This window comes from Scleropages formosus, chromosome 15 (assembly GCF_900964775.1).
Source record: "Scleropages formosus chromosome 15, fSclFor1.1, whole genome shotgun sequence".
NCBI classification, from domain to species: Eukaryota; Metazoa; Chordata; class Actinopteri; order Osteoglossiformes; family Osteoglossidae; genus Scleropages; species Scleropages formosus.
In genome coordinates, this window is record NC_041820.1 from 13,860,911 (window position 1) to 13,887,429 (window position 26,519).

Genomic DNA, 26,519 nt, shown 5'->3' on the forward strand with positions numbered 1-26,519 from the left:
AGTGAGGTTGTGGTGTTGGAAGGAAACTTGTCTGGTTTCCTATTTTAATTCTACAAATGAATTCTTGGGAAAGAAATCCAAGGGCTCATAAAAACCAACATTTTATGTGACCCATTTTCAGATCCTTGTACACAGTACAGGTCTACAAATCTATTATTTACCTGGGTTTTGCAACATTTAGCAGAAGATAGTGTGAATAACAATTTTAGAAGAATGCTGAATTACATTCTAGTTCATTTTCTGTAGCTGATGGTTTCCTAGAAATCATGGGAAATTACCATGTTTTTCAACTATGTATCAATTGACCAAAATATTCAGTATCAGAGAGAGGATTGCCAAGGTGTCCCTTTGCAGATTTTAGCAGGAAAAGTATACACATGTACTACAGTGCTAAACCTGTACAGCTCTGTACCCATGTAACATCACTTTAGATAAATGACTACACAGCTGGAAAGGTTACATTTTACAGTTAAGGAGGCAGCAGGTAAAAATAGTTAGTTGGAACTACTCTATTTTAACACCTCTCTTTCAGAGAGGAACCTTATAGCAAGAAGTCAAGAGCAAAGTTTAGATATCATAAAAAGTTTATACATGGTTCAAGAACAAAATGCATGATTATGGCGATAAACCATAGACATACCAAGTATCTGTGTGTGTGTGAGAGAGAGAGAGAGAGAGAGAGAGAGAGAGAGAGAGAGAGAGAGAGAGAGAGAGAGAGAGAGAGACACATTGTGTCTACAATACAATCCTGCAAAAAAAAAAAATTTTCCTTAGTACTTAAACCTACAATTTAAAAAAAGGTAAACGGTCACTTTTGATTTCAAATCTAATCCCTGACGAAGGAAGCATAAGATTTTACACATGAGCAAAAACATTTATCATTTTAGTGAACAAAATGATAAAGTGATTAAGTAGTTTATTTTCCACCATATGAACCAATGTACATCACACGTGTAGCTGCATAAAACTTTTCCGAATATGGACGATTCCTAATCACATTCCTAAATATATGTACACTATATACACATATATATTTCTTATATAAACAGACATCACAGGAGTAGCTGTGTGAAGGTTTATCCATCGTTTAATGGGCATGATCTCAGTTATAGTGCATCAACATTTACCCGTTATATGAACTTAAGAGATCATGGGTGAAGTGAGTTCAGAAGGTGTGTTTTAAGACCATTTTTAAATGTGAATGGAGATTCAGCAGTTCTGAGAGGGGGAGGTCGTTCCACCACAATGGAACCAGAACCGAGAACCTTTGTGCTTCACCCTTCATGAGCGGGCCCACCAAGCGGGCAGGTGTGGAAGAGCAGGGCAGTTTGGTTGGGGTGTACCAACACAGACACACAGCTACGTAATTCATCAGTTAGTCAAATAAACTCCTGTTTTTTTAAAAAAAAAAAAAAAAAAAAAGTCGCTGCTTTGGTGTCTGTTCATTGTTCTCACTATTTTGAACCAGAGACAAGAGATCTTGTTAGAGGGAAGAAAATACTGTTAGAAAGAAAATGGTTTTATTTAATAGCAATTCAGAAAGATTTCTACCAACACCAAGTGTCATGATCAGTAATTTCTTTCCTCATCAGTTACCTGAAATAGAACTACATGCCGATAATTTACATTTGCCTATATAAAAGCTATACATGACATTGTTTTAGAAAGAAAAATTACATTATTAATGTTACTCCTTAACAGTAAAGCAATGCATCCTGTTTGGATTATAGCTTAAGGGTGTAAATTCAAGACAAATGTCCATTTGCCTTAGAGAATAATCGATTATATCTGAATAAAATTTCTGTTTTCTTGTTTTGATTTATGTAAACAGCTGAAACTTGTCAAAGTTTTAAAAGTTCTGGGAAACTACAGATGTACAAGTTTGCAAAACAAGCCAGACTGAAAAGGTAAATGACATCAAAAATTGTAACAGCTTTCTCTTAATTCCTTAAACACCGAAGACAAAAATACACCAACGATAGTATGCAGAGAACCCTAAATCCATCCAGTTAAATTGTATTATGAAATTGTATAATTGTGGAAATGAATTTGCAATGAAAATTACCATTTCTACTTTTTTTTTTTTTTTTTTTTATAAACACTTTCATACCACCCCTGATGATATGAGGAAACATGGACAATGGCATTCTTCAAATATCCAGCTTATAAGAAAACCAAGCATGAATCCAACACTGAAGCACACATACTTGGGAAAAACACAATCTTAGTATACACTTCAACCTTCCTTAATTTTGAATTCAACGTGAAAATATAGACATATGAGGAAAGGTACAGAATATACCGGCAAAGACAAATATTTTAATACACCAAGTATGTCCAGAACTGAAATACTAATTCGGTGTATGTATGTTTGGCTGGGAGAGGTTAAAACAATTTAAAATTCTGTAAATGCAGGCATGAAAGTTCCATGGGTAAATATTACTGCCGCAATGACCATACACTGCTTAACGTTAGTCTGAATACAAATTTCACAAAACTTTCAGTGGAAGACAAAAAAGTGTCAGGTGAATATTAATGGTACATGCAGAATAAAATTTGGCTTTAAATTCTGATAGTCTTTTCATTGAATGCAATTTACAGATCTGAATCACTTTTCCTCTTAAAGAAAGGGGGGGGGGATTTTTCCAAGTATGTACTCCTCTTCAAAGCTATAGTCCTTTCTAAACTCCAAAAACAAAAAAAACTTTTCAAATGAAAGAAACATCCATCCTTCTATATATGGCAATGTATTTATTATATTTCAATATGATCAGACCTCACTTTCCTGCAGTAACAACCCTAGTGTTACATTTCACTTCTAATCCACTTCAAATTTTGTAAATGTGTGATTCCGAAAACCCCAGCATCCCTTAAACTAAGAACAGGAAAAAAAAACCTTAAATACTTCAAAACTATTATCTTACACCAAAGCACAAAAATGCTCTTCTCCAGCACAGCGCACCTCAGGGAAAATTCTGGGAAACAGTTTAAACAGATGCAATACGTTCACCCAAATGTACAAAGTGCTTTTTCAGTCAGGTCTGCCATCAAGATGACGTCATGATTTATGCAAAGAGTCCTACCTGTGTCTTTCAGCGAGAAGAGTGAATTTTGGGATAACAGTAACTGGCTGCAATACCTGAAGACTCCTGGTGTGATGACCTTCATAAAACTATATACAACTTATTCCAGTTCATTCAATTTTCTGTAACTTTCAGAAACCTGAGGACCACTAGTGTTTCTGTGTAGCTGGTATTACAGTGATGGCTGCAGCTTCAAATGCTGAGACTGCACAGTGTCCAGCTCTTCATGGCTTAAAGTGCTTCGAGTGACACTTTTGTGGGCCGCATGCTACTTGAGAAGATCCTTGAGCACTGCCCCTGCACTGGCCTCGGCTGACACGGGCACGGGTGTGAAGGTGGGCAGGGCATCAGAGATGGGCTTCATCAGCAGATGGCTGCCCCCACCACCCACGCCTGGAGCACTGGGGTTCAGCAGAGGTACGGCTGCTGAGCGTGGGGCAAGGAAAAGATTGCCTTCACCTGCCCATTTACTGGAACCAGCAGCAGCTGGGGAAATAAGAGGCCGGAGGTCAAACAAGGCCTAAATAACTGACAATTACAGCAGTAAGCTTGTCTGAAATACCATAATAAAATGGTAATAGTAGTAAGGTAAAAGTCTAGGAAAGATAAAAAGTTTGAGATTACAAAAACTATTTTTGGAAAAGCAATAATGCCTCAGAGACATTTCTCACATAGGAAGGTATTGAGGAAAAAGGAGTAAATAGTGAGAGAACTCAACTTTAAGCTTGAAGGAAATTCTATATTACTGTAATTTGAACGTACAGTGTAAAACTAAGAACAACGTTTTTAAGAGTCCCACAGATCTAGGAGTATTTACCTGCTGCAATTGGAGTGGCAGTACTGGCAGTGCGACCAGGAGGTGGTGCACTCAGAGGCATAATGTCATAGACCGGCAGCTTGGGAGCTGGAAGGGCAGGGCGGGATTCTACCTCCAGAAACTTCACAAACAACTCAGAGAATGACTGCATCAAAGTGTTGGTATAAGAGAGGAAGCAAACAAGAATCAATTCAGTGTTTCTGTACCATTGCTTAAGCATAGCACAACTTTAAGGAAAACAAAGCATTCTTAATTTTTTAAAACCATTGTGTCAAACTTCTGCAACAACGAAAATAAACAGCAATTAAAAATAGCAAGAAGAGATCATGAGCACAAACACTCAAAATTATATATATATATGCTGATTTTCAAGGGAAGGTGCCCCTGAACTTAAGTCAACACTAATGCGATTTGTGTGAAAACTACTTCTCGAAGAGATGTGAACTCACAGTGTTGAATGGCTGGGTGACACCAGGTCTCTGAGGAGTGGTGGGCACACTCTGCACTGCTCTGCCCCCCAGCCAGCTGGACATCCAGCCCGTAACACCACGTCTGCCCTCTTCCTCCAGCAACTGTGGTGAGAATAATATGTGGCGAGTCACTACAGATTCTAAGGAGGTCCAGAAAAGACAAGTGCAAAGGGCTTTAAATGGCCCTCTCATGTTTCCCAGGGATGATGAAACAAAAGCAGGATGTCTAACCAGTGTGGATCTTCTCAGAAAGGCTCAAATCCACTTTGATTTTGATTAATGGGAACCAAGTCTTTTCATTTTTGGTTTCAAGGAAAACAAGTTGCATGCATTCTGAGTTAAGAAAACTGTAGTAAGATCGCCAAATTCAAATCTCCCTTGAGACACAACTGTTACAACTACGAGTTAATGTCCAAAAAAAAAAAAAGGTACAAATATACTCCAATATAAAGAATTAGCACTTAATGCATATTTTGAGCAAGTCCAACTGTGAAATTGACTTAAGATTCTGAGTGTAGCTCACAGTGAGACTTATTACAGCAGAAACGCAGTAAGAAGCCTCTCAGATGTTGCAAAGGAATGATGGGAACGTGGGAAATTCCTCCGAGTAAGTTCCATCATGTTCTGTGAGACAGTGCTGCAACCACATGCTAAGAAACAGGTTAACTTACTACAGATGAGGTTTTGAATGACCTCAGACCATGTAAAGACTGAAAACAGAAATCGAATTGTTGACGTGCTACTTACTACGTCAAGTTAACCGCATAATTCAACAAATAAAAGCCTTGAAAGTATCTGCTGTCCAAGGCAGATGGCAGGAAGATAAGACAAAAGATACTCTGGTTGTTGTCATGCAAATGAACACCACATGCAGAACAACAATGCTGCCCAAAATTAATTGAGCACACATGCATAAGCTGGCTTCATATAGTTGCTTAACTATTACTAGTTTTAGCAACAAAAGTAGTGTCTTTGTATTTTCTTGGAAACCGTGGCTTAGATGCGTTTTTATATTTGTAACAATGTGTTTTTCTCAAAATGCAGCATTTAAAGAACTTCATTGTTAAAAATGCAAAAACAACATTTTAAAAATATATATTCATCAAATTTAACTGTTCAAAAGATGAAGCTAATCAAAGGAAAAGGCTACAGCAAAATCCTGTATATGCACAGTGCTCTAGGAAATAAACTGAACTAAGACCAAAAAAAAAAAAAAAAAAACTTCAGAGGCTAGGTAAACATAAAATATATAGTAAATTCTAATAAGCTCACTCATTTCATATAGCGAGAGGGAAGTGCTCCCTAAAGGAAAACTGTTCATGTTTTTTTGTCACCTACATGTTCCATTTTCACAGTTAACCACGAAACGGTTTATGACATGTTCTGGTGAAACATTGAGCACTTCAAACAAAACAATCCTGCTCATATAAACAGTGTCATATTCTGAATGCATAGCTATTACTTCTGCATTCCCTCCACAAGCAAGCACAAGGCAGTTCACATGATTATATAAAAGAAACAAATGGATCTGTCAAAACTTGTACAAGATCAAGTGCTGACATTTCAGGGATAATGATGAAATTTAGAATTTATGTTGCGACAGCTGGTCTAGAAACAGAGGCCATGAGCTTCTTTCTACCTCCAGCGAGGAGAGATGATTCGGTAAGAAAGGCAACTCCTACTTCAGGTAACAATTTCATGTTCACAGTAATATCCTGAAGGAAAAACTCACTGATCATTCTAAAAAGGATTCCACGTCATGTTTAAGTAGTAGCTTTAATAAAATTACTAACTTCATACAATCATCAGTTGAATACTACTAGTCTACGGGTGGGAAGAAAAGGGATATCTTTAAATGTTCGAAGCATTCAAAATAAATATTGGATTAAATTGTCACACTTGCCTATATGGCCTGTAGGAACTTTTCAGTGGTATTTATCCAAAAGGCTATTACTGTAAGGCACACTTCACATATACGCTTATGAGACGTTATACATCACAGAACTGTAAATAGACGTTTTGAGTGGAAAATGTGACCAGCGGAGGGGTGGAGAGTGTGCAGAAGTAGGAGTCTCCAGAGCAATAAAAACTGGTCTTTGGAGGAGTTGTAATCGCATTTAGGCCCATTCTAAAATCTGTTTTTCTTTAAAGCAGTTGGGTAATTCACTCTGAATAGTTGGACCGTGTCCCTTTGGCTCTGTTAGCACAAGTGGATAAGGAAAATACTTTCAGAGTGGAGCTGGACTCAGTGACTGTTTGCAGTCTGCTTGCTTTATTAAAAAAAAAAAGTCTTACTCTGCATATGGTATCGTGTACTTGTCCTTTTTGTGCGGTGAAGCTTCAACGCTGCTGCTTATTAGCTCAGTTACTTTGCTATGCGTTACGTTTCTCCACACGTCACCATTTTGCCCGACTGCTGTGCTTAGCCTCACCACCACCAACCCAAAACGGTACAGCAGCACAGCACTTTGTGCCTCTGAAATGAAACTTTTGTATTGCTGAGCAATGGAAGAACACTGATATGGGGTATGGATGCTCCTTTTTACACACAGTTTTCAACTGGCCAGTGCTTTTAAAAAATTAAAATCTATTTCTGGATGCAGTGGGGAACTACCGCTCTCCCAAGGAAGAAGTCTACTGCCACTGAATCCTTTCATTTACATTTTTGTAAAACCTTAATACAATGCTTGTAAGTATAGTATGGTTCACATGCTAGACTTACAGCTGAAGTCTAGTCAGGAAAATGAGTAATGCAGAACATGTAGAATATCAATTATGTAAAAAGTTTTTGCAGTGCAAGTGGGGGAGTAAAGAAAAAAAAAAAAAACAAACACTTGAAACGTAGCTGTACTCATTTAAGATGAACATCAATGAACAACATGGCCCAAAAAGCTTACATGTATAATTGTGGGTCAAAATTCTGAGGAACCACAGAGAAGTCTGGGGGGAAAAAAGTGTGAAAAAATTAAATAAGGAAGACAGAAGGTGGAAAAAAGGCTATAAGCGAAAAGAAAAAAGCTATAGTTCAGGAATAGGAAACTGACTGGAATCTGGTGGATATAAAAGTAAAAAAAAAAAAGTTTAGAGGTATGATCAGGTAATGGGAGATGGTGGCTCACCTTTTCAACACTGTCCCTGTCTAAACCCAGCACACTGCCCATGAGTCTTAGAACTTCATGCCGCTTGTTCTTGGGGGTATGAAAATACCCCATAAACAGATTTTGCATAAGGACCCTGAAGAAAACAATAAACAGCATTAGTTTTTTTCAGTGCTCAGCAGGATAGTACAGTAAGGGCCTTCTACAGTCTAACCAGAAACCATCTAATGTCCAAAACATCCATTCAACCTGCAGCATCCATTTGTTATGCAAGACCTTCATTCTTCTGTGAAGTAACTGACTGTAAGCTTTTCACTTTTTTCATTCTATTTTTTCCTGTGGTACAGAGCACTGACATATCAATTTAATTATTCTTTGAGGTTCTGGGAAATTACAATGTCATTTCTACACGAATGGTAACAGCCCGGTATTTATAACAAGCCTTACTTGTCCACTTTGCCTTCGGTGCTATTGAGAAGGTTCATCAGCTTGTTCTGAGCCTCTTCCAGCATTTCCTGCTGCACCTCCACTGCAAAGTTAAAGATAAAAAACAGGTTTCTCAGGGCTATGGTACTCCCAGACATCTGCAGCTCTACTTATTTTGACAGTCAATTATAACGGTCCTGAAGGAAGCCAACATGTTCATTGGTGTAGAGTTGTTTACTTAAAAAGCTCAATACTTCGATAAGACAGTGCAGACCTGAATAAAGTTATCCGAAGCCTCATTTGATCTTAACATTTAAATCTTGTGTAAAAACAAACACTTACACAGTCTGGAACGTCTGTGTAGCCTGGGGAAAAAATGGGGCCAACTTTGCCGAGGCTGGGAATTTTTCATCATGATTAAATTGAAAAAAGTGGTAAAAGTGACGCTAGAGTAAAATCAATGGACTGTGCACCCAGGGGACTTGTGGGAAAGAGTGCTGATTTTATTCTCAGTGAGAACAGATAAGAAAAGGTTTAAGCCAGTCCAAATTGACAGGCTTGAAGATTTGAGACCTTCTGATCTATTTAAAGAAAGCATTTATGGTGATGTTTCTCATACAGTAAAACCTATCATGAAGATTTATTTAGTAGAGGTAGAACTATATAAAAAGGAATTTAAAGTGAATGTGGTACTCTAAACCGGTGATAAAACATACATGTAGTCTGAAAAAGACAGCAGGATGATTTACAAGAACGTACATAATCGGCTATATCTCAAGAGAAAGGATGAGGTGACATTAGCACAAACTATAATAGTGATACGCTGAAAACATTGGCCTTATCAGAATTTAATACCCCTACATCATTTTACATGGCATTTGAGTTTACAAGAGCCAAATTTGTCTTTTTTTAAGACTCCTTACAGCCAAGCATCATATCACGATACAATATCAAGACATTTACATTTATTCATTTAGCAGACACTTCTCCAAAAGTATGCAAAATTAGTATTTCGTTGACAAGTTGATCCAGAGTGAAATGCAATGCTAGAAACATTACATGAACTGCAGTTACAATCATTTGCCAATCTATACAGCAGAGTAATGCAACGCACATAGTCACCAGTGTGCCTGAAACAACTTTGGACGGTGAGAGGAAACACATGCGAACAACGTGAACATGCAAACTCCACAGGTTGAGGAGGAATCATATCCGCAATAAATCAATCACAGTTCAAATTCTCTGCGACACCATGGCTTGTTCTGTGAGTGCGAATTCATTTGTTTTCCTTAATTTCTTTTGCCTTTGATCTAATGTACCTATTTGCAGAGGAAGAAAAAAATTACAGGTGAAAAAGTAACTAAAGCACAATTACAAACAACTACGAATATGAGTCATATTAGGCTGACTGTCAATTAGTGTCTGTCTGGTCAGTTGTAAAATACGACTGACAATTAGCACTTTGACTTGTTTTCAAAGCACCATGAGGCAACTAACAGAGTGCCAAAGAAGCCAGAATATGAACTGCAGTTGCACCTATAAGAAAAACTGCTAAATTAAAGTGTAAAGGAGAAGAATTTTGAAAAATGACGAGAGCATGTGCAAAACAGGGACAAACTCCATCAGCAAGGAGGAACACGGGTTGCAAGTCAAAGCTCGCTGACAGGGACAGACGTCACAAGTTATTTGATAAATGTCACAAAAGTACAGCCTCAAAAATTACCGCAGGACTGAATCAGCAGAGTCTCAACAAAAACTATGTTGTGAGCTTCACAAAGCTGGAATTTATGGCTGGGACGCTATTTGGAACCTGCTTGTATCCAAGGCCAAAGCACAAAGATGCATAACCTGGTGTATGCAGCATATAACCTGGATTCTGAGTAATCGGGGGAGCGTGTCACATAGCCTGAAAGGTCATCTTCCTCCCCCTTTGTTTCTCTTATTGCTGCATGTTTACCTGGGTGGGTTTAAACAGGAAACGTACACATATAAAGGCTAGCTGCCTTTCGCAATGCAAAATAAAACGCCGAAATAAAATTACAGAAATTGTCCCAGAAACAAGTAAAGCAAGAAAATTTAAATCAAATACTTCTCTACAGCAATTAAATATTTAGTTGGTAAGACTGTTTAAAATTAGTGTAACTACAAACAGCAATTGACAAATATCAGTTTTTTTTTTTTTTTTAAAACAGACCTACTTTGTGTTTGTCCGATCTAAGCCATGTACCCCAAAAACTGACCATTTTAGCTACTCTGAAATGAAGCAATACTGTAGACACTGTTAGGAGGGTTTCCATTTAGTGCATTCAAATGACCCAAGACATTTGCTGGGCCAAAGAAAACTGGCCCGTCTCTGACGTGTTTCCATATAATAAATTTCACTTAAGCATAAGGAATTTTGTCTGGCAGTTAATGTCTAGCCAGAAGTGAGCTTGGCAAAACACTTTTCATGAAATACACCCGCTAGCAAAAATGATATTAAAAAGACGAGAGAGAGAAGAAAAAAAAAAAAAAAAAAAAAAAAAAAAAAATCTACAGACAATATTTAAACAGAAAGCTTAATATCTTTCTGTTAGGGATCTACTTCATTATCAGTTTCCCAATGACTACAACATCAGCTTCATGCCTGCGCAAATTATAAAGCAACCACTTTCTCTCAAATACAAATGACAGATTTCCATGAGATAGCTCAATGAATGACAGCAGGGACATAAACCACACCATCATGTGGCAGCTCTCATCACCTTGTTTCTTTAGGTCCTCAATTTGCTCCTCCTTCTGGTCCAGCTGGTCAGTGAGCCGGGAAGCTGAGTCCAAGGCTGCATTGGCCTCATCCAAGCTGATCTGAAAGTGAGGAGCCAGGTGACAAGTATGTCACTTCAAAGAGCCTTTCAGAGTAATCGCTCATACCAAGTGTGACCACAGCACAAAATACATTTAACTCGTGCACAGTTCAATAAAAAAAAAAAAGTTTATACTATCAAATGAGACATGCTAAAATAAAACTTACATGCAAACATACAAACAACCTCAAAATATACTAATAACCTTAAATCTAAGAAAAAAAATGTTATAATGGAAGATGCTGCACTTTTATAATACTGAAAGTGGAATGTCAATTTATCCAAAGATTATTAATTCATGAATTAACACAATTGTCCAACATAGACTCTGGATCCCCACAACCCTATCCTGGCAGCAAAGGGCGTGAGGGGTGCCAGCCCATCGTGAGCAATCACATACACACAGTCACACACATTCAGAGACTATTTGCAATTTAATGTCAGAAATCCACTAGAGAAGCATGTATCTGAACTACAGGAGGAAGAGATCACCTGAAGGAAACCCACAGAAACTCGGGGACAACATATAAACTTCAAACAGCCAAATTCAAACTCCTCATTTATCAAAAGGTCTGAACACATGTGAAAGCCACAGCAAGCGTGGCTGCTTGGCTCTCCCACAGTGCTGTTTACCTGCAGGTTTGAAGCCTTATCCTCAAACATCTCTGCCTTCTTCTTCCATTCTGCCTTCGCTTTGATGTGCTTCTCCAGTTCAGCTGAGTATAAGGCTTTCTCCTCTAGGGGTTGTGAGAGGCAAAGAAAGGATTTTAATTCTACACTATAGAAGCAAGAATCAGAAGGCATCTGTAGTTTGGTCAGTGAAATACACAGTTAAGACACTGACCTTGCTGGAACTGCTCTAGCACCATCTGCAGATTGGAGAGTGACACTGCATACTGGTTAACCTGCTCCTGGGATATGCGCAGCTGAGTCAGTGCCTCATCCCTCTGTTTCACCATCCCGCTGAGCTGCTCCTGCAGGGACTCCACCTGCAGACTAGCCTGTTGGCTGCCAATGGAACACGACAGCAAAGACTTACACAGAAAACATGTTCCTCTGCTCATGGTCACCTAAACATGTTCAAAGTCAACTTTGTCATTGCACCTATTTGAGAGTTACACATACAGGAGAACGAAATTCCGTTTCTCTTTGGACCTCCATGCCACAGACAGTGCAGTACACAGGCCAGAGTATGGTGACAATATACATAATAAAGTTACCCAGAACACATCATCACTTTTACACATGTTAAGTAGACATACTTGTCTCCTAATGATTTAAGTCATAATATACAATTTATATTACAAAAGAAACTATATTCAAGCTCAGAATACGAGACAAAAAAAAAAAAAAAAAAAAATCTTCTTTCTCATTCAGTCTAATATTTAAACCTCATTAATGTCATGATCTGAAGACCCATTCCTTACCTGGCACTCTCAACAGCACTTGACGAGGTCACCAATTTCTCATCCAGCAAAGCCACCTTCCTGCGCAGTTCAGCCTCACGGTCCTCAGCAGCCAGGGCCTCGCGTGTGTATGAATCCTCAACCTCTAGCAGGTGACCCCGCAGCCGCTCCAGCTCCAACTGCAGACGTTGCTCTTTGTCTCGCATGTGTTGCAGCTGTGGACACCAAGATGAGGAAACACGTTGACCTATCAGCTTCTGTATGGTGGTGACATTATGGTGAGAAACACTATTTTGCCACCAAATACTGGCAAAATTGATAGGTCACAGAGAGCAACTATTTTACAGAGAATCTTACATAGCTCTTATAGATAGGAGTTCATTTCATTAAGATTCTAGAACACAAAGAACAAATACATCTTTACAAACTCCACAAACATAAGGATAAATAACGGAGCATTAACAGTTGTATAGAAAAAATTTAAAAAAACAATGGAAAATGCAACAGCACAGCAAAAAGATAACCTGGATAGCAACACTTACCTCATTTTGGAGGGCAGAAGTTTCCATCTGCTTCTGTTTCAGGGCCAGAATTACCTGGTCTCTTTCCTGTTGGAAGGCCACGGCCTTCTCCTGCATTGATCTCACCTCATTCAACAACTGATTCAGCTCCCCAGAGTTGCCCTGTGGAATTACATTAGTCTGTTTAGTTAGCAAAGTCAGACTAAAAGAAAATGAATACATACAATACAAAATACATGTGCCTACAATATCTGATACCTTTCAACAGGCCAGATGGCCCATTGTGTGCACTACGAGTCCCCCCGCACTTTTTTTATGAGATACTTGAAGCTGTACATTATAGCATAAAAACAAGTAATACAAGGCATCTTCGGATTGTTACAATTAAATCAGTTTCATTTAACTCATTGACCATGTAAGGTGTAAAACATAACATTAAGGACCCCAACAGTATCCCTGAAAAAGGTACCTACCCTATATTATACCAGTAAAAATTACTCAGCTGTACAAATGTGTAAATTAGTACAAGTAGTTTGGTATACAAAGCTAATATTGTAAAATGCTTTGAAGAAAAGCTCAAATTAATATTATAACAGTGCATTTAAACAATTGCATGCCATTTTTCCCAACCTGTTCTCTATCCTTAAGCATTTTCTCCATTGCAGCAGCCTTCTCTCTCATTGTACTTGACTCAAACTCCTTCTCCTTTAACAGCAGGGACACCTGCATGTTGGTCTCCTGCAGAGCCCTAAACTCTGTCTCCTTCTCACGCGAACGTGCTGCCACTTGCTCGTTCTCCTCCTTTAACTTGCGGATGTCTAACTCCAAGATAAGCGTCCTCTCCTTCAGGTTGGTCACCGCTTGCTTCAGGACCTCGTTGTCATTCTCTCTGTTCCACAGGTTCTCGTTCGCATGGTTCAGCTGGTCTCCCTTAGCTTTGATCAGAAGGTCCTTCTCCTTTAAGGATTTCTGCATGGTCTCCAACTTGTCCCGGAGATGGCGTACTTCCTCCGCTTGCTCATTTCCTGAAGTCAGGGCCAGAGAGTTGGATAGACGGTGGTTATTCTCTTGAAGTGTTCGGATGGTAGCGTCTCTCTCTGACAGTAGCCTCCGCAGCTGCTCCAGTTCCTGCTGCAGACGGCTGAGCTGCCCGTCATTCGGCCGTGTGTCTGTGCTCTGATGGCTGGATTGCTTCATTTCAGAAGATGACACAGATGCTTTTACAGAGGAAACGGTCTCTGGACCTTGTGCTACCAGCTTCTCTAACAAGACATCCTTGGTGCTGCTGAGCTGGCTGATAGTTTGCTGAACCTGGGCAAGCTCTTGACTTAGGCTGCCAAGCTTCCTTTCTTTCTGCTCATAACTCTGGATCAGACGGGCATAATCAACTGACAACTTGGAGCTACAGTCGCTGTCAGCAGAAATCTGACCTTGCAACTTGATGAGCTCCTCCTGGAGCTGGGCAGATTCGTGCTGCATGTTCTTCACAGTGGTGATTACCTGCTGCTTCCACTCCTCCATCTTCTTCACTTGTTGCTTCAGGGTGTCTCTCTCCTGGAGAAGCTCCTCAAACTGATTGCTGCTTACACCTCCACCACCACCACCATTTCCAGAATCTCCACCTGACACCTGCAAGACAGTGACCAATGTCTGGCACTTTTGAGTCAGAGCATCAATTTCAATGTCCTTCTCCCGAATTATTCGAGAAAGGTTCTGTATGGTCTCTCTGAACATCTCTTGGCTCCCTGATGGGTCGCCCATGGTGGACAAGCGCTGGTTCTCCTGCTGGAGCTTAAGCAATGCAGCTTCTTTGCCTGCCACAATATCCATTAGGCGGTGGTAGTCTGACCGTAGCTGGCTGTTCTCGCGGGTCTTCTCATTGAGTACAGCAAGCAGTTGCTCACGTTCCACAGCATAATTCTGCAATTGCTGCTGGCTATGTCCAACTGCTGAAACCCTGGCATGTAGGGCCTGGATCTCTAGGTCCTTCTGTAGTACTATCTGAGAGAGCTTGCCAACTTCACCCTGGGAAACTACCAGTTGGTCCAACTGCTTTGTCAAAGACAAGTTCTTCTCATTCAGCAAACTGATCTCAGTTTCCTTTTCCTTGATGCCCTTCACCAGTTTCTCGATCTCAACCTTAGAAAGGTCATGTTTCTCATTGCCATTCTCAGCATTTATTGATTGGGTTTTGTCTTCTTGCATAATGACAACAGTAGGTGTCAGACCCTGCGGGGACAAAGAATCAGGAGTCCTTTGCTCACTTAGACTGTCCAAAACCTCCTGCATGCGGGTAATCTCTTCATCTTTTGCATGAATCAGTTTCTCATAATTTAGCACACTCTGCTCGTGGCGTAACTGGGCTTGTTCAAGCTCATTCTGATGTGCTTGTAGAGACTGCTGTGACTGTAGAAGGCTTCCTCGCTGTTCCTCTGTGGTTCTCCTTAGGGTGGACAACTCTTCTTCTAGAGCATCCCTTGTCATTTTGAGTTGGGTGATCTCTGTCTCGAGCTCAGTGATTAGTTCAAGGGTCCTAGGTTCAGCCTGGACCTGAGGCCTACTCTGTTGGTCTCGCAGCCGGTCAATCTCCTCCTTCAAGTGGCTGTTCTCCTCCTTCATCACCCCTAGTTGTTTGTCCTTCTCTTCTACCATGAGCCTCAAAGCATCCCCTTCCTTAACCATGCCAACACTCTTGTCCAGCTCCTGCTGAATCTCAGCAACTTTTGCCTTCAGTATCTCTACAAAGGAATCTTTTTCTTTTAGCAACTCTGTTAACTGTTGTTGTCCTAATACAGTGGTTGACAGCATCTCATTAGTGTGCTGGTGGTCAGCTTTCATCTGCTCAATATCCCTCATTAGCTTGGCAATCTCAAAATCTTTCTCACGGTTAAGCTTGACTGCACGTTCATGTTCTGTCTGCAGGGCAGAAGCATCCATAGATCTAGCTCTAGTTAGCTCCTCAATGGTTCGCTGGTACTGCTGTGCCTGTTCAGTCAATCGTTTTTCTGCTTGGTTAAGCTCACTTTCTAATTCACACTTCTCAAGCTTCAGAGCACTGATGCAAGTGTCTTTCTCCAGAACAACCTCACTGAGTGCTGTCTGCTCCTCATGTATCTGCTTGCCTAAGTCCTCTAGTCTCTCCTTAAGCTTTTGATTCTCCATTCTAATCTCAAAGTTCTCAGACACTGTCATCTCATTTGAGTTCCTCAATTCTGTCAACTCTCTTTGAATATCCACTACTTTTTGCTTTTCCTCCAGCACCCTCTGCTGACCTTCAACTTGGCTCCCTCTTTCCCGAGCCTGGGTTAGCTCCTGTCTAACTGCGGACAACTCGTGTTCCTTCTCCTGGAGCTGCTTCTTGAACTCTGTGAGCTCCTTCTGTGTGTCTGAACAGCGCCCCTGTGCCTGATTCAGTTTCCCTTGTAGCTGCTTCACAATCTCCTCCAGCTGCTGCCTCCTCATGTGCATGTCATTGAGGGCAAAAGCGCTTTGACTCAGTTTTACATGCTGGGCCTGTAGCTCCTCCTGTAGCATATCATTCTTTCTTTGTAAGACATCCAGCTCTGACTGCAGGCGAGCTGCTGAAGCATCTGCCTCCTTACGCTCTGCTAACATCTGATCCTTCAGAGAGATCAAATGCTTGGGGAAAAAGATCAGTTGATTAAAAAAATGTCAGTAATTAAAAAACCATTGAAAAAACAACAAGAAGCATCATACTTTATCTCACTGATAAATTTCTGTACACCTGGATAACAAAATGTCCCTTCTGTGAGAACTAAAACACATTTTCTTAATTTCAGCTAAAAAAGTAAAACAGCCATGTCATTATGACATGCAGACATAACACAAATAAATATGGATCTAATGATCTTTTCCTCCATAAAACTGACCTGTGTTGCCTCCTGGTTCTGACGGTCAAGTTCCTCTAGTTCAGCACTGATTGTGTCACAGTCCAACTGAGAAGCAACAAGAGATTTCTCCCTCTCCTCCAACTGTGCCTTCAGTTCTGCTACCATTTGCAATGAGGCCTCAGGAACAACTTCTTGGCTTTTCTCCACACTGTCCTCCACACACTTCAGTCTTTCTAGTAGATCCAGCTTGGGAGAAAAAATGAGGTAAAGTTATTCAGTTAAAAAGTAACATATAAATAATGGCTGTATATGTTGGATTTGCACACCTAGACAAGAAGCCCAAATGTATCCTCTAGTGATATTTTGTAGATTTTTTTAATACACAGCATGCACTTTCATGCCCTTGATAATTGCATTAGGAAGTCTTCAGTTTCATTATTCTCCCACAAAACCATGTACAGGCAGTCCCCAGGTTACGAACGTCTGACGAACAACCCATAGTTACAAACCGCCCCATTAATGATCGGAAGTTAATGTGTCACCCTTAAGTAAAAGAAACTTCATAATTAAGCCTATTATATTCAAAATTCAAGTTGCATACAATGGTTTGTAATAAACAGGCGCTACTTTGTGACACGCATCAAAACATTGAATCTACAGCTGTTTGTTGGCTCATGGGCGGGGAGTATGAGCCTGAGGTAGGACAAAGACTTCCTTCTTTTAAGTCGAACCACGCTGCTGTTAACAGTTACTCGTGTGTTACTGCATTTGGCAGTAATTTTTTGTTTTTACCCTTCCAACCATGGCACCAAAGCACAAATGTGTTGCAAGTGATGGTGATGCAGCCAACAAAAGGAAAACAATCACGATTGAAACTAAAGTGGAAAAAATAAAGTGATCGGAAAAAAGTGAAACGCCAATGAAAATTGGAAAAACGAACATTAAAGTTTTTGTTTTGCACCCTCTCACACACTCTCTATTATGAATACTGTAGTTATCACAACCACGCCCCGCACCTCAACCAACAGCTTCAATCGGAGCGCTCAGCTATAAAAGACACTTCTTCCAGTTGCGGAATCTCAGTCAACCACCATCCCCTCTGCATTCTCAAACCTCCCTTACTCTGGTCTTCCAAGTCCTGTCCCTCATCGTTCCCCAGTTCCATTCCACGTCTCTTTGGTAAGGACCGCCCTCCTTGTCCCTCAACCATGATTTCGGATCCTTACTTCTGTTCAGTTCGCCGATTGACCGACCATTTACCCATCCCAGACCACGAGAACACAACTAGTCCTTTGATTCTCAATAAACAATCCTGCACTAGGGTCCAGCCTCCTCTGTTCATGACAGTAGTGACATTTATCATCATCTTTCTATGTCTCTCTATTATAAATACTGTAGTTACATCTATCATCATCAATACATCCCTACATTGCATTATTATATTAAAGATGTCTTACAGTATCTAGAAGTGTTTCTTCAATGTTTTTTATGCACAGAAAGATACATGATACACGATATACAAAGACAAACATTTGACAAACTGACGTCAGAAACCCACCATACCTAACTGTTCCAACTTGCATCAAAATCCGACTTAAAAACAGACCAAGGACACGGAACTCGATTGTAACCCTGGGACCGCCTGTATCTCAAATCAAGTAAGAATAGAAAAGCTCATCCCATAACCCAAAACTTTGAGGAAAACTAACTTTTTCTTGTTCGATCTCAGCTTTCTCTCTTCTCAAGGTCTCAATTATTGTGTTGAGCTCCAAAATGTCTGCATGTTCCACTTCCACTCTGGATTCATTCTGTATAAACAGAAGAAGGGGTTAATCTTACAAAAACACCATTAATTTTCCATGATCAAATGAAGTTAAAATTAACAGTGATAACTCATCATACCGTGCTTAGACTCTTTAACCTTGAGATCTCCTTTTCCGCTCCTACAGATCATCATTACATAGAACCAAAATTAGCAAACGACAATCGCAGACGATTCTGCATGAAATACTCCTAAACCTTTAATATTAAGCATACATCTCTGACCAGAGTAAAGTATGTTATAAAAGAATTGCTTTTACCTGCAAGAGCCTTTTTTAATGTTTGGATCTCATTATCTAGGTGTGCTTTGTGTAAGGCTTTCCCCTCTTGTTCTTGCACACGTGTCTGGAGCTCCTCAACTGAGCTCTGTAGACGAGCATAGTTTTGCAGCAGCTGAGCATTCTCAGCTTGGGCCTGTTCCTTCTCTTGCTGTAGCAAAGCCTGCTTTTCACTTGCCATAGCCATGCTGTCTATCAGATTCTGCACTTGTTTGTTTTGCTGCTCGGCATCCTCTTGTAGGGTGCGAATCCTGGTCTGCAGCTCTGTGACTCTGAGCGACTCCTGGGATGCTGTCCCTGAAGTACCTACAAAAGGAATGGTAACAACAGGAGTATTTACAGATAGTAGGAAAAAAAGGCAGCAGCTCAATATATCAAGAAAACAATTATCAAAATTGACAATCTATACCTTCCATAACTTTGAAAAGACTGAAATTAAGTATCACCCATACAAGAAAAAACATGTTTCTCACAGCTCTGGATTTGCTCCTCAAGCTCCTCAATCCGCTCCTCATACTCCGCCAGCTCCTCCCGGTGACGCCGCGTAACCTCTGCCATCTTCTGCCTTTGCGCATCCTGCAACGCAGCCAGCTCATGCTGGTGCTCATCCATCTCACGGCTCATTGTCTCCCTCAGCTCCTGTTCCAAAGAAGTAGATCAGTGAATAAACAGCTTAGTATACAGACTTTGAATTTTAAGATACACTGGACAAACGCTGCTGCTGACCAACTACTGTACGTTCCACATGTACTATAAATAAAAACACGGTGTGACTAAAGTAAATGACATGAAAAGCATATCTGCTGAAACAAACTTTACTAAACTGAAGAGCAAGAATGAAAAGCAAGTAACTGCATTATTAGAAATATCACCAAGAAAATGGACTTTGAGGTAATAAACACAGGCTTTACCTCTATTTATGATACTCTGTCATTAGGTCTGAACTTTACACAATTAAATACTGGCTCACAGAAAATTTATTATGTCAAGTATCATTAGCATTTCCATATTACTTGTGTTTTACTTAAACTAAAATATTTTGTTAAGGTATCTGATGTGCTTGAAAAAAGAAAATTATGTTCATTCTTCTGAACATTGTAACGCTCTTAAATGTTAACATCTGAAGCCTGTACGGACTGCACGGTGATGCAGCCTGCAGCACTGGTATCTTGCAGCTCCAGGGCTGGATGCTCAAAGGTGGATTTGATGTTTTTTTTTTGCAGAGTTTCGGGTGAGATGCGTTGGAAAACAAATTGCCTGTATTTCGTACAGGCGTGTCACACTGAATTGCTGTATACATAATTTAATAATTGCAGGGGGTTTATCAGTGTATCTAGCAGTGTCAGTCGCCTTGCACAAAGGTGTGAGCTGAAATTAATCATTGTACACTCCTTTAAAGAAGCTGCTAAACAAATGTTACACACCTTAAAAAAAATAAAATGCTTAATATATTGTCTGACCTGAAACAGTCTATATGACTGTAAACCTCACCTTGATAGTTTTCTGAAGTTTTAGGATGTCTCCCTGGTCATTGTTTGATGTTCCTGGAGTTTTAGCTGTCTAAGTGAAAACAAAAGGTATTCAAACCATTAAAGACAAAAGGACTACTATATAAGAACTTAAAATATTATTAGAGAGCTAAATGACAATAGATGCTAATAATATCAATACAGAATGTGTGTTTTCATATTCAATTCACTACACAAAAATTAAACAGACTTTTCTGAGGTACATGTATGAATGGAAAGTTACTTGTGACAGCTCTCTCCAGTGGGACACTTCCGCCTTTAGCCGAGACACCTCGCTGGACAGACGGTTTATCTCTTGCTGCGACCAGATGACATCACCAAAATCCATTTCATCGCTCTGGAAACCCTCATGGGGGACTGAGATTTGTGGCAGGTAAGAGGATGCAGTGCTAACAGGAAGTACCGCAGGTTCCAGTGAGGCCTTGGTGGATCGTTGAAGCTTTTGAACCTCCTCCTGCAATCCACTCTGACGGGCTTTCAAGTGACTGATCTCCACCTAGAAAGAGTTCCATTTACAACTAGTCATCTTGAAATGTTGTTAGACTTATGTTAGTGTTGAGTTGTTAGTATAACCAATTCCTAACAACAATAATGTAAAAAATTTGGCCAGTAGGCATACTTATAGTGCCATAAAAGTACTTTATTATGGTAGCCATTAGTCGACTGTCTTGTTTCTATCTTTTTCTTGCCTTATGTCTGTGTTAAAGTGCTCTGTGTCACTGCGTGAGAAGGGCGCTCTATAAAAATCAATTGAATTGAACTGTCAAACAGAGGCAAGCAACAAAAAACTCAACGTTTCAGCAAGGATTCTCTAAACTTCAGCGATATTGTTGACAACACCATTAAAGGATTTAAACTGATGTTATTCTTTCAAAAAAAAAAAAAAAAAAATGATTTAAGAACTTTTGATAGAATGATATGAAGATACCTGAAAGAAAATTGCTTCCAAAACTTCAGCAATTTCAACAATAAAAAGAATGTCGTGACTGATTTTATTTGAGTATAAAAACACTGCACAGGGCATAAAATACTAAAAGGACCCTCACAATGACCTTTTCAGGACTACTTTAACATACCCCTGGTGTAAACAGCTCCGTACCTCTTTCTGCTGTATGAGGCTCCTGTATTCTGCCGACTGCTGCTTAATCTGGATCTCAGCTGCTTCGAGCTTCTCCTCCAACTCTGCACAGATCCTCTTCAATCGCTCACACTGTCCAAAAACAAACATATTACCAGCTGTTCCAACCAAAACACAGTACAGTCAACCGCTGATAGCGAGCACAAACAAAACACAGGTCATTCACTAGGTCTCTCAGAAAGAGGGGCAGAGTCAAGGACCACCGCATAAAAGGACGCAGAACAAGGTCCATAACATATGGGACAGTACTAGATTTTGTACGCAGCTCTATTACAATTAATTCTAAAGTGCTTTGTCAAATTGGAATTTTACCCGTGATGTTTTACACATACGTGAATACTTTGTCAGATGTACAGTATATAATACTAAGGATAGTAGATCTTGGCATAGTACATGCATTTACAGTACATTCACCTCAGATTTTTGCATGGCATAGGTAGCTTCCACTTCCATCAGCTTCGAATTGGACACCTTCAGTTCTGTAGAAATATCTAGGGAAACAAAGGGAAGCGGGTGATGTAGTGGTTCTGAAGCTCTCCATTTCCATTTATTCATTTAGCCGATGTTAGGGACAGTTGGTAGCGTAGTGGGTAGAGCTGCTGCCTTTGGAACCAAAGATTGCAGGTTCGATCCCCCCCTCCAGCTGTACTACCCTTGAGCAAGGTATTTACCCTAAATTGTTCCAGTAACATTAACGAGCTGTATAAATGGGTAAATAATTGTAAGTATCATAACACTGTAAGCTGCTGTGGAGAAAGGATACTTTGTTATTGTATGCAATACAACAACAAAATTTTGTGTGGCAGCCCTCAGACCAGCAGCAGAAAGAACAAACACTAATTTTAAAATACAACTATTTAACCATTTATACAGCTGGGTAATTTTACTAGAGCAATTTAGTTTGAGAGGTGCACAGCCTGAACTGCTCCATAAAATATTAAGTATAATTAAATTTTGAAAACAAAAACAACGCTTAAATTAAATAAGTCTAATAGTCATGATAAAATTACAGCCCATGTAATTACATCTACAATTTCAAAGAACAGATAATCCTCGAGTTATGACTTATTCGACTTGCTACCACCTGAACTTACAACAGCCATCCCATTAACCTCATTATTTTCCAAGTCCTGGCACTTGATTATGACATCTAACAGTGCAGCCACAAGGCAACCATATTTGTTATTTGGGGTTTTGGTGCAAAAATGTCTATTTATGTATTTGTCTAGCAGGTGTCAGGTAATGTCTTTGTTGAGACTGCTGCCCCACAGTCTGAAGGTTCCAGGTCTAAATCCAGCTACTGCTCTAATACTTTCGATCAAAGTACTTACTCTGAATTAATGCAGTGTGAATACCCTACTGTGTAAATGGGAAGCTTAACGGAAGAAATTTGCATACCTAAACATGCATTGGATGAGGATGTCAATGAATAATATAAATTGGTGGAGAGCACATGATGCAGTGGTTAGAAATGTTTTTCAGAGGACCCAGGTACTTACACTATAATTCTTTAACAGCTATTGAGCTGTATAAAGTGGTAAATTACTGCACATTAATTAACAGTGTAAGGTGCATCAGCTAAATGCAATGTCTGTTTTAGTAACCCTGCTGATTTGATGTGGTAAAACAGTAAACTGCACTGTCCTCTTGTGGCCATACAGTTACAATACTATGAAAATGTAACTAAAATTGTTTAATGCAGTTTCAACCACCTCAAAAGGATTTCTTAAGGTGCTTTAATTGTATATTATTGTATACAAATTATTTTTAATCATCTGGGACAGTCACAGTGAACTAAATCTGTACTTGGTTAAGTTTGATTTTTTTTTTTTAAATCAAATACATCAGCATTCAATACAGACAAAAGTTTTGGAGAGCCTTCAAATTTGAAGTCTTCAACATTTAAGTGTGACTTTTTAATTTTAAAAGAACAGTTTCAAAAACTTAAGTGTAACATTATTGCAAGAAAATCTTAACCTGAAAATTACTGGCACATCTCCTTTACTGTGGTACATAATATTACATACCGACAAATCAAACCAAAAAGAGCGTGTACATTTTCAGTCCTAGTCAACAATTTACTTATCCTGTGCATTACAAATACCACATAATATATTTTCACATGTCTGGAAATTTTCTGCAAAAATTCTAACGCTCACCCAAAGTATTCATAAGGTTACAGTTAACTGTATGAGAACAAAAAGCCCAATGGATGGGGCAGGATGAATGAACATATATCTTAAAATAGCAAATACAGTTTGTAAACAACTTAAAATCCATAAGAAGAATCTTATTTTCATAAGTACCTCTTTGAACTAATGCAATATAGTCTTTTGCCAGACCTGAAAGTGAACAATGCTGAGGGGTGAGTGATATGTACACACAAATAGCATGAATTACAGTTTACATTTAAGAGATGAAAAGTTGAGTGACTGTGTATGATATGCCAACTCTGCCAGAACTATATTGGAGAGGAATGAGGGAAAATGAGAGCGTCCTAACTGCATCAGACCCGTTCTGTTTAACTTCTACAATCTATACAAACCAAAGGGAGTTATTTCCTAACAATGTTAAAGAAATTAAGAAAAATTCAGCCTGAGTTTTGTGCACCTACTTGAGGGATGAACATCGGTGCATAAAGTGGAAACAAACTGGGTTTACTTAAGAATCACGTCTGCAACTATGTCTCTTTCTCCTAACGTAATGTACAAATTGTATTTTCTCTGAGATGTACATCACTTTGGAGAAAAGGATCTGCTAAACAAAAAAATGTAAATGTTTGCTCAGCAGAAAAACATCGACATCACTTCTCAAAGGGAACTAAACAGACATTCAAATTCTAAATAGTAAGAATAAAAATCTAACTTTCTATTTAATCACCCACTTAAGTGTTATTCTCTAATACAAAATTAAAATTCACTGGTCATTTCTTCCCAGCACCTGTGTTTCACGACCCATAGCCGGCACCTTTTTGTGAGTTGGAATAGAGCTGCCAAAGTTCACTAAAAATATTTCCCTTTAACTAATCTATACCATCAGTTTACTCTCTTCATATGTATTTGACAATAAGCAAATACTGTACTTATTTAGGAAACGACTTACAAACAAAATGATTTTTTGTTATTTGAGCTTATATTGGATTTAATCATTTAGCAGATGCTTTTATCCAAAGCACTTCCAATGATCACTATATAGTGTTATCAGTCCACACATCTTATTCACCGCAGTGACTTACACTGCTAGATACACTACTTACACTGGGTCACTCATCCATACATCAGTGGAACACACACACTCTCTGCCACTCACACACTATGGGGGAACCTGAACAGCGTGTCATTGGACTGTGGGAGGAAACCAGAGCACCCGTTGTTACATGGATGGCACGACTTTACGGTCTGATCTAAAAACATAATGCAACAAGTGTTATAGCCAAACTGATGGAATGCCATGATAGAATTAAACAAGGCAAAGCTGTCAACAGTAAAAGAGGATGAAGGAGACAGGGACAGCCAGTAGGGGTTAGAGCTACTGCCTTTGGATCCAAAGGTCACAGGTCTGAGCCCCTCCTCCAGCTCTAGTACCTTTGAGTAACGTACTTACCCAGCTATGTAAACGGGTAAACAATTGTAAGCTTCTAATACAACTGTAACTTTAACACTGTAGGTGTCTCTGGAGAAAAGCATCAGGTAAATGAATAAATGTAAATGGAGGAGGCCAGAGTAAGGTAGAAAAAGGTGGTAAAAGAGTGAGTGCACAAAGTTGTTTTCTTGTGGGAGAAGAAGGCAGTTGTAGCTAAAGGAAGTGGCAGAGTGGAAGGGGGATCCTTGTAAACTGGCCTGAGAGACTCCATTTCTGCCAGTTTAGCCTAAAAACTGCCTCCAGTAATAACCATCTGCAAATGAACTCACTGCTCTTAACTTAAACGTTAAGCAAACTAACCACGGATTTCAAATATTACACTTAGACACTACATTTTTATAGCATGTTGGTGAATTCAGCGCAATACAAACTAATTTAAGTACACACGAGTCATGACATGATGCATGTCGTCGAAGCATTTTTTTTCCGTTTGTTTTTAAACTAAAGCAACACTTTAATAATTTAAAAAGACACACTGTGGGGTGCGGTAAGTCCAGACTAGTCTAGAGTGGTGAGACCGACTCTGCTCGCCGCCGCCCGCCCGCCTGCCTGCCTGGTCTGCAGCGCGAAAGGGGGACACGCGACACTCGGCGCCGGTCGGATTGACTAGCACGAGCACGAGGCCGCCCGAGCGGGTGCAGGGCGGACAGGCAGACAGACACAGACAGTGCTTCATGATAAGGCCCGGTCAGGGTGTTCTGTGCGGCCGGCGGCTCCTGCATCCATCCATCCAGCACTCACCTCCCACCTCCTCGGCCCCTTCCAGCAGCATGTCTTTGGTGAAGTTGGAGATCTGCCCGGTGAAGGTGGACAGGCTTCCCCCGACCTGACCAAGCGACTGGCCGAACCCGGAGCCGAGTCCCCCGAACCAGGACGACATGATGATGATGATGATCGTTCCGGATAGAGAGCCGAGTGAGACCGGAGAGACGGACGTAGCCGCTGCGCGTAATCGAGAGGAAACACGGGCTGGTAACGCCGGAAAGACTCAGTCTCACACCGATTTATTTAAATAAATTATTCTGGGATATAGCGCCGTGGCGCTGATTTGGCTCCACACCGCAGGAAGGCTTTCGATTCGTTGCAAATCTTCTCCAATTCTGTTACCGTCCAAAATACCGCCAGTTGACAGCAGCTCAACAGTTCCTCCTGGGGTGTCACGGTCCGACTCGGTCCAAGTGGGAGAAGCCGAATATTTTTGCTCATTTGTTGTCCTTCGTAGAAGTTGTGTTTTCGCTGCTAAAGTTCTGCTTTGTTTGTGTAAACCGGCTTCAGCCACGGTACCGCCTGCGCCAACTCGACCGCAGCCATCATGACCCGTATGCGACTGACTCACAGGGAATACGTGGAAGGTACAGCGGCATTGTGGGATACCGGCGGACCAACAGTGCCCCGCCCCCTCCGAAACTGCTAACAGCTGATAGCAACCGACTCTGGATCAGTTCTGTTAACTACTTGACTCAAAGCAGAATTTCAGAGCCATACACTGTTCATCTTATAAGAGCAGTATTATTATTATTATTATCATCAACATCATCCTTATGCCGAGCACAACTGGGTCATCTACAATGGGACTGAGTCACTTTTTTTCTTAGT

General features: G+C 40.1%; 1 protein-coding gene across 1 annotated transcript; it reads right to left on the reverse strand.

Annotated features, from left to right (window-relative positions):
* Positions 1 to 2,635: 2,635 nt before the first annotated feature.
* Positions 2,636 to 26,255, reverse strand: trip11 (thyroid hormone receptor interactor 11). Its single transcript, XM_029258374.1, has 22 exons — positions 25,984 to 26,255; positions 25,665 to 25,865; positions 21,696 to 21,772; positions 21,243 to 21,353; positions 20,367 to 20,639; positions 20,106 to 20,174; positions 19,088 to 19,253; positions 18,597 to 18,920; positions 18,418 to 18,458; positions 18,225 to 18,323; positions 16,555 to 16,761; positions 13,295 to 16,303; positions 12,686 to 12,826; positions 12,165 to 12,358; positions 11,582 to 11,745; positions 11,371 to 11,474; positions 10,639 to 10,738; positions 7,916 to 7,997; positions 7,490 to 7,604; positions 4,350 to 4,472; positions 3,901 to 4,045; positions 2,636 to 3,569 (listed from the first exon to the last, which is right to left on the reverse strand). Exons 2-22 carry the CDS (start codon positions 25,801 to 25,803, stop codon positions 3,352 to 3,354), a joined length of 5,901 nt encoding a protein of 1,966 aa, XP_029114207.1. The 5' UTR covers positions 25,804 to 25,865; positions 25,984 to 26,255; the 3' UTR covers positions 2,636 to 3,351.
* Between the last annotated feature and the right edge of the window lie 264 nt (positions 26,256 to 26,519).

What these genes read in the sequence shown, in the direction of transcription:
- trip11 (XM_029258374.1), bottom strand. Translation starts at nt 25,803, where the DNA reads ATGTCGTCCTGGTTCGGGGGACTCGGCTCCGGGTTCGGCCAGTCGCTT. An exon ending in ACTGGAGAGAGCTGTCACAA is followed by an intron (nt 20,175 to 20,366) that starts GTAACTTTCCAT and finishes GTTTTCACTTAG; the next exon opens with ACAGCTAAAACTCCAGGAAC. An exon ending in CTGAGATCGAACAAGAAAAA is followed by an intron (nt 16,762 to 18,224) that starts GTTAGTTTTCCT and finishes TTTTCTCCCAAG; the next exon opens with CTGGATCTACTAGAAAGACT.